This window comes from Uloborus diversus, chromosome 10 (genome assembly GCF_026930045.1).
Source record: "Uloborus diversus isolate 005 chromosome 10, Udiv.v.3.1, whole genome shotgun sequence".
NCBI classification, from domain to species: domain Eukaryota; kingdom Metazoa; phylum Arthropoda; class Arachnida; order Araneae; family Uloboridae; genus Uloborus; species Uloborus diversus.
Genome location: NC_072740.1, coordinates 50863076 through 50871565, shown reverse-complemented (window position 1 = coordinate 50871565; position 8490 = coordinate 50863076). Strand labels below are relative to the sequence as shown.

At 37.2% G+C, this 8490-nt stretch overlaps 1 protein-coding gene across 4 annotated transcripts in view; it reads right to left on the bottom strand.

The window, feature by feature from the left end:
• Positions 1 to 6317: 6317 nt before the first annotated feature.
• The window catches only part of LOC129231605 (ankyrin repeat and BTB/POZ domain-containing protein 1-like), a gene marked incomplete at its 5' end in the record, with an annotated part of 34811 nt that continues 32638 nt past the window's right edge, over positions 6318 to 8490 (bottom strand). For 3 of the 4 annotated variants that reach the window (XM_054865968.1, XM_054865970.1, XM_054865969.1), the window contains 1 exon segment: positions 6318 to 8070. In XM_054865968.1, the coding sequence (XP_054721943.1) occupies positions 7876 to 8070 (195 nt within the window). 4 annotated transcript variants of the gene reach the window in all.

Genomic DNA, 8490 nt, shown 5'->3' with positions numbered 1-8490 from the left:
TTAATTTTTTTAGTACAGAACCGCTACCACCAACCCCTCGGAAGAGTTTCTGAATCTACTTCAGCACTTCTGAAAAAAAAAAAAAAAATCAAAATCCCTTTGTTTTCCGAATTATGTCACCATTCAAAACGTCTTTAATCAATTTCTAATTAATGCTCTAAATTTTTCCTAATAGATAAAACTTGAAAAAAAAGATCTCTAATTTTATAAATGGTGTTAGTTTTAAACAACTCAGAAGTACAACTTTAGTTTAATTTCAGAAATTGAGGGAGTGGGAGGAGGAGCACGCAAGTGTTCTCGGAAATACAAAAAATAGTCGTAAAAAATGGAGTTCAAAATAATAATAAACATTGAGCAGAAAAACCCTTTTAAAACTTGCACCCGAGTTTGTTTTGACGTGCAGTGGCGGATTTAAAATGTAGCAAATGTTGCCATTGCGCGAGAGGCCCCATAACCATAGGGGCACCGTAGGAGTTACAAAAATGCTTTTGATAAATGTTTTGCAACTTCTGTGATAGAGAAATACGGCCCCAAAATGTATTTCGACGGGCCCCAAACTTGTAGCTCCGCCGAAGCGATACAGAAAAGACTGCATTATTGTGATTCATATTACAGACATCGAAAAATTAAAAATTACCGTCGGTTCAACAGGAATCGAACAAAATGAAACAAAACCGGTTTCGCCATCTCATATTTGTTTCCATAGTCTCCAATTCTGCAATATATCACTAAATGATCGTCAGTCTGAGACACTATATTAGTTTTGCATTGAAATAAGTAATTAATAGCCACAAAAAATCAGTTAATAGGCTTTTTAGAACATCCGATCGAAAACAAAAAGGGAAGGTCACAATTGGAACGTGCGCACTTCCCACAGGCGAAAATTTAGCCATCTACAGCTTACCATTTTTTAGTTATGACTTATGAGAGATACATACGTACATCCAGCCGCAAGAAACAACGCAATAATTAACGTGTTTGGTACTTGAATGCAGTATTAAAAACTCTTTCAGGGGTGACTAAAATATAAATTCATACTGAAATTTAAGTAAACAATTTTGTTTGAAAACAATAACTCCCTTTACTTTGTATTAAAAAGTAAAACAAAGGTTTTTTGTTTTTTCAAAAACATCGGCCAATTCCATCGGCTTTTCGATGTTTTTAAGGCCGATGTTTCCTGCAAGTTAGCATCGGCCGCCGATGCCGATGCCGATGGCTAAATTGTTGAACCATCGGCGCCGATGCATCGGCCAGGCCGATGCATCGGTCGAGTCCTAGTAAATACATTAATTTCTGATTTCTCAAAGTCAGCAGGGAAAGTACTCCTTCCTCCCCTGATCCTCGTAAGTGACAGGCTTGCCTTGAGAGGCACATCCCACAGATTGAAAAGTACTGGCCTACACAGAGAACAGATTTGGTGTATAATTGAATTCTGTTTAGCGGACGATGGGAAAGAGATAGAGAAATGAACTGCTTTTTTCTGACACGTGACAATAAGTTTTAAAATGGTTATTTCAATAAAATTTGTTCTGTAAAGCAGGATTATTATTGGATAATTTCCTGTTAAGCTTTAATAACTAAAAGGAGTATTATTTATTCCATTAAAATTTATAAAAGATGAAACATTAAAAAAAAAAGAAGAGAAAGTTGAACGCATTATTGACTAAAGCATACTGACTGAACTTTCGTAAACTTTTCTTTCCCAGAAAATTTTGTCTGACGAGTCTTCAAATTTCGAGTATTTTTTTTTTTTTTTTTGTTTAAGCAATCACGATTGCTTATTGTTCTCATTTGACATTTTTTGATGTTACGGTTCCTTTTTCAGTTGGACCAGGGCCTCTGCAGCACCACCGCCCGCGGTCCTCCAGGCGCGGCTGTCCCCCGGTCTTGAGCTATCCGCTTCTTCTGGTCGGAGGCGTCCATATCCTACGCACACACGCATACAAACACACGCCTACACACACATATACACACTCATGCCTGCGCACATACACAAACACACACACATACACACACGCGCCCACACACACATATACACACTCATGCCTGCGCACAGACACAAACACACACACATACACACACTCATGCCTCCACACAGACACAAACACATATGCCTACATACACACACACGCGCGTACACACACAGCTCTGCATACACAACACGCACACACATACATGCGCCTACACAAACACACACGCGCATTCATACACACACACGCTCGTGATTGCGAAAAACATAATTTGAATTCAAGATGCCAAAAATTCAATTTTTTTTTTTTTTGTGAAATATTAAATTAAAAAGATATTCTCATTAGATGTAGTGATATGGGTAATTAGGAATTTCATTCGGAAAATCGAAAAGTAACCCCATCTGAATAGTATTAAATCGGGGAGCCACTGCACTAAACAGAATGGTACTTACCTATCACGGTCTTTTGACTTTTGGAAGATGGTTCTGTTATGCGTGGATGTTGACGATGATTCAGTAGTTAAAAATTGCTCAGGTTCATTTGATGTAGAAGGTTTGCTACATTTTCCCGTTTCAAGCCACCTCTCCATAGCCGTAATCGAATATGTAAAAAAAAGTATTTCTACCAAAATAGGAGCGCTCTTCATGTCACCTACTCTCAAGGAAACCAAAAGACCACATAAAATTATCTTTATTTTTGTCGGAACGTTTCCCAATAGGGAAGCTCCTTTTATTTCTGTCTTTTTTTTTTCTGGTCATCTTGCGCTTCTTTTTTCGTTGGTCTATCGGAAGTGACATCACAGTATCCATCGTTATGCTGGCTTCCGATTTGCTTTTGAAATTGCACGTTAATTTTTAGACTCCTTCTCTTTTTTTTCTGTAACGTAACGCTTTTTTGGTCAAATTTGAGATGCCGGAAACACATTTGAGAAACCGCGCTTCGATAAGGTACTTTGAAGCCACGTGTTGAATAATGTCAAACACATGACACGTCCTTTACCTTTTTACCCCAAACTTAACCTTTGACCAGCTAAGTGGTATTCTAAATTTTTGTGCATCCTTTGGCCAGGGTGTTGTTGCCAGCTGCAAAAAACCGCCAAAGAGGTCTGGTGTCTCATTTTGTTTGGGTAACATCGGGGTCGCTATAAATTAAATCGAATCGGAGAAACAAGCACTAGAAAACTCGAAACAGAAACCTGGAAGCGCCGAGAAACGAGATAAGAAAGAAAGGGGCAGAAATTTAACCCCGTCTGACTTCTGTTGACTTATTAGCACGAGAGTCTTAAAAAAAAGGGGGGGGGGGTCCATCTAGTTTCAGTACCTCAAAGTTGTCCCGTTGTTTCCCCCTAAACAGCAACAAATACGCTGGAATGACTTTCAAGCTGGGGAGGCCGACGACACGACTGTGGATAGTTGACATTGCACTCGGGAGAAGGTGTCCGCTTTCTAGCATCCTCCACTGAAGCTAGTGTGCGCAGAGAGCAGAGCAATGGTTTGTCATTGGAGTTCACTTTCCGTTCACTATACACATCACCTTTTTTTTTTTTAGTTCATTTTTTTCGATGTTCATTTTGTTTTATTTGATATGAATTAAACATGGTATATATATTATGTATTATGCAACTGTTTAAAGCCTTCAAAGCAAAAATAATTTCCCAAATTAAAGAATTTCATCTAAATAATTATCGAGGGGGTCCAGTCCTCAAATATTGGGGGTGTTCGGACCCCTTGGACCCCCCCCCCCGGCCGCGACGCCCATGAGTATAAACTCTCTTCTCTACGTGCATAAAATAACTTTCGCCAATTATTAAAGAACACGCAAATTTTTCCTTTACTTCCAACAAAATGTGCACCGGAGATTAAATTTCTTCTCATGTTTGGGTTGTATAAAACGTTTGTTAACTCTATCCAATTAACTTTCCCGTTCGTTTTTACAGCAAATCTCACAGTTCCTCTTCCCAAAACTTTACTATTAGCATTTCCCACTGCCAAAGCTATATTTACATCGGAAATTTCTTCGAAATTTTTCATTAAGTTCTTGTTATTACAAAAATGCGTTGTTGCCTCACAATCAAAAATCCAGTGAAACTGATTTCTATTACAATCTTTACCAGCTCCTGATTCAGAGGTCGAAATGTAACTCTCAACTAACATCGAATATTTACCATTGAAGTTCGAAAAGTTATTACGATTTACGTTACTTTTACATTGCGCGATCAAATGTCCGTATTGATGACATCTATGACACGGTCCTATTAACTTTCTATCCTTCGTATTTTTAACATATTTAGCATTTCCTCTGTTTTCGTTTACTTTTCCTGTCTTCTTGCTTCTATTAGTAATATTGAAAGCACTCACCTCAGGTTTTTCATTGTCAGCTTTTACCTGTTTCAGTCTACTTTCTTCTTTCATCAGCTCCTCAGCAATCTCGTTGATGTCAAAATCTTCATCACTCCAACGGTAAATTAGTTGGATTATACCGGTATATTCCGGCGGTAGATGCCTAATAACTTGGAAACCTTCAAAAAGCGAATCTAAACTATGGCCCGCGTCATACAATTTCTTCACAGCTAATTTAACTCTAGCTATAAAAAGACCCATTTCTTCGTTATCTTTATAACGGATGTTAAAGAATTCATAAAAAAGTTGTATAACTCTCGCTCGCGTTTTTGGTTCAAACTGAGCTTGCAGAATCTCCCATGCTTTCTTGCCATCTGCAGTGTCCTGAATAAGTGGTCTGAACTCAGGCTTTATAGCATAGTAAAGTGCGGTGTAAGCGCGATCCTGCAACAGGAGAAATTCGCTACGCTCACGACTAGTTGCCTTTTCATCTAAAGCGACTACTTTCCCTTCAATAAATTTCCAACATCCTTTATCGAGAAGTAAGACTTTAACATCTATTTTCCATCTATCCCAGTTCTTTTTGCTGAGCAGTTCAAAACCTTCGGGGAGCAAAGCCATGGCTGTAAAACAATGTTCAAAATTTCTAACTTAAACTTGAAAATCTTCAGACTTTAAAAAGCTCATAAGATTTTTCAATCCTTACGGCCTCCGAAGCCGATATATCTCTCAAATAAAATAGTGCAACATGGGCACGGCCCATGACCCTCCTGTTGGAAAAAAATTCCTTTCCTGAACTTTCCCAACGTTCTAAACCCATGTAAGCAGTTGTTTTTGAAAGAAAAACTAATTTTTAAAAACTCGTCGTTTATTTGAACACTCAATCATAACTATTTACAGGATAATAAAATAAAAACAGAATCGCTTAAAAACAAAAACTATCTCCATCTATCAACTTGATAGTCACCCTCACTCACTCATTCATTCCAAAAACCACCTCATTCCCTCTCAACGCACGTGTCTTATGCACGTCGACTCGGCACGTGCCGATGACGTCAATCGCGTCAGCCGGCACCCAGCCGACGTGCAAGAACGAATTTGCATGGGAATCGATAACTTTTCTGCCAGTAGCCAACACCACCACGGGTTCGCGAGCGAAACGAGCAGGTGACAGAGCCCCCAGTCTATAACTATTAAAAGCTTTGCATGTGTCTAACCCTATCTCCTCCGGCTGTCTATGTCTACCAGGCCAATACTGGTACTGTTGAATACAAGACATCCAGGGAAAGCCATTTCGGCATGTCTCACCCTTCTAAACCTTTGTAAGAATACGTAGCAAAGTTATTTAGAGATATGAAATGCTGGAAAGTATGTGGATATCTAAAACCAAACATCATCTTGAAACACAAAGCCATTTATTCAGGATAAAAACAACTGGGTTTTAGGCTATCTTGTTATCTATTACTATTCAAATTCTAATTGAAAAACTCCATAATTACCATTCATTTTTAACTGATCCCAAACACTAACACTATAGACTGAGATACAAATTACCTAAACCACAACAAGCCAATCTGACAATCGAATTCAAAAACTATCATCACTATTTGTTTTATCAATTTCAGCCAGATGGGAAAAGTAGTTTTACAAACTAGTACATGGAACCACATAAAGAGATGAGGTGTGCCAAAAACACCAATCTAAAAACTTTCAGATGAAACAGATTACAAAGATCTCACTAAACTCAACCACAGTGAGATGGCAGATGACCTTGAAGTAGAATTATATGTAATAGGTACGAGGGTCGTTTTTAAAGTAAGTACCGTTTTGAAATAAAAAACAAGTACAGATAGAGCTAAACTCAACCACAGTGAGATGGCAGATGACCTTGAAGTAGAATTATATGTAATAGGTACGAGGGTCGTTTTTAAAGTAAGTACCGTTTTGAAATAAAAAACAAGTACAGATAGAGCAAAGAAGTTTATTGTACAAAATCTACCACCCTTATGCTATTTTTCACATTGCTCCAGTGATTTTCCAAGCATTGATCAAAGCGTGGTACTGGTTTTTGTATACCTATTCTTAGAAAGTTGCTGCCTGTGTAGTCAACTCTCAACCATGAGGACACTTACAGGACTTTGGTGGGGACATTTTTGACCATCCTCTGGAATGCCCCGACCTCATTCGCAGCAACTTTTATTTGTTTCCGCACCTAAAGTCTGTCTTTGGCGGCATAATAACCTGTTACAAATGATGTTTCTGCTTCAAGGTCAAGCGTTCACAACAGCCAACGCTGATATAACAAAAATATAACTTAACCTATCTGCATGCAATCTTAAGTACACGGTTTGGCACACATGTAGTCCAAATTGGTTGACTCATAAGTTGCCAAATCGATCTCTGTTGCAGGGGAATACACCCCCGACTTACCCAATGAGAAAAAACCAACAGAATGCCAACAAGCTTCAAACAATACGAGCTTCCATTCAAGCCAATGGACTTCACAGGATTAGCACTTATTTGATGTATTAAGGATGATTGACTCACAATAGGAATAAAAACTTCTCATTAACTATTATTTTATTAGTGTTAAATGCATCAGCATAAGACTTTCACTAAGCTACAAGAATTAATAAAGAGTAACAGCTTAAGGGGCCGCAGATATGGATTTGTCACCCGCCACAGGCAGCATTGATTCGCGACAGGTGGTGAACAGGAGTTGACGAGCAAGAGGATGGAGCTCTCTAGTGCAATTTTAAAAAGAAATACTTGATTTTAGGTTATGAAAAAAAAATGCTCATCGAATGTCTACTTTCGGCTAGGAAGACAATTTTAAGATTTGTACTGTTTTCCACAAAAGTGCATGCAGAGCTTCTTAACGTTTTTATGAGGCCTGGGGAAAACATTTCATCCAGAAGCCTCCTCATACATTTTGACCATCAAAAGCGTCAAAATTAAATTCAGATGTAACAGTGGAGCAGAAATATGCTAAGATACTATGAAGATGTAAAAGAACCCTGCATTTACCCAATGGCTAGACAACAAATTTCTCCTTTTTGTTGTCGGACTTTTAAACTGAAAACAAGAAAAGTAATCTTGCTGTGGTGAACACATAGTATTTTTCAGTTTTCTTTAATGTTTTATCACTAAACAAAAAGTAAAATTTACTACAAAAGTTTCAATTTTGGATACCTGACTTGGTCCTTCTGACCGTGCACTTGCACCACATGCCCTTCAGTAATCAGGCACTAACTGCAAGAGCCTTAAAGAATCTTAAACTACAGTTAGGTGGACTGTTAAACAAACTTTCTCAGTGTAGAAAGTTTATTCAAAAGTTTTAACAAAAGATTATTCAAAGATTTTTTTTTTTTTTGATTCATAGCAAGAGAAATTTTGTACAAAAGTATTTCAAAAGAAAATATTTCAGCAACATTAATGAGAAACCATAGCAAAACTATTGAACAGAATAATTTACAGTACAACTAGTAAAAAATAAAAAAAATTTATTCAAGCAATCATAAAGTATTTCTGACATTTTTTTCCCCCAATCTGCTTGAAGAAAAAAATTAAGCATCCAATTTTAATTCTTCCAGAAGACTTTCTATCAACACAAATTTTCTAGATGAGAAGCATATTTTAGTTGAACTTGCTATATGATAACGAATATCATCAATTACAGCAATGGTGTCCGTTTCTTGTCTTTCTTGAATTTCATTTGCATCTTGCAGAACAATAGATTTAAAGGCAGGTTGCTGGACAACCTGTGAAAGGAAATATAAATAGTAATAAATGTATTTTTCAAAAGGCAGCTAAATCCAAAGAACCATAGTATAAATTGGTGCAAAATACCAGTTGTGTTTCAGCTAGGTTTTTGTTTTCAGTGATTTTTTTAAAATAACTATACAATTATTATGTGCTAGAACATTATTTCTTAATTTCCATTAAACATTTTTAAAAGAAAAAAATCTATCTTAAAACAAAGAAATCTAGTATAAACATGAGGTTAAAACATTTTGTGTCAAATTTTGTATAAATGTAATTTTGAGGGGGAAAAATCTTATCTATTTGATTGGTTTACTTTACTATAGTTGGGGCAAACCTTAACTGGCAGCATTGTAATCTATACTTTAAAGCCTGTGTGTGCTTGTAACCCTATTTATAGGTCCGGCTTCTGGGGTAGG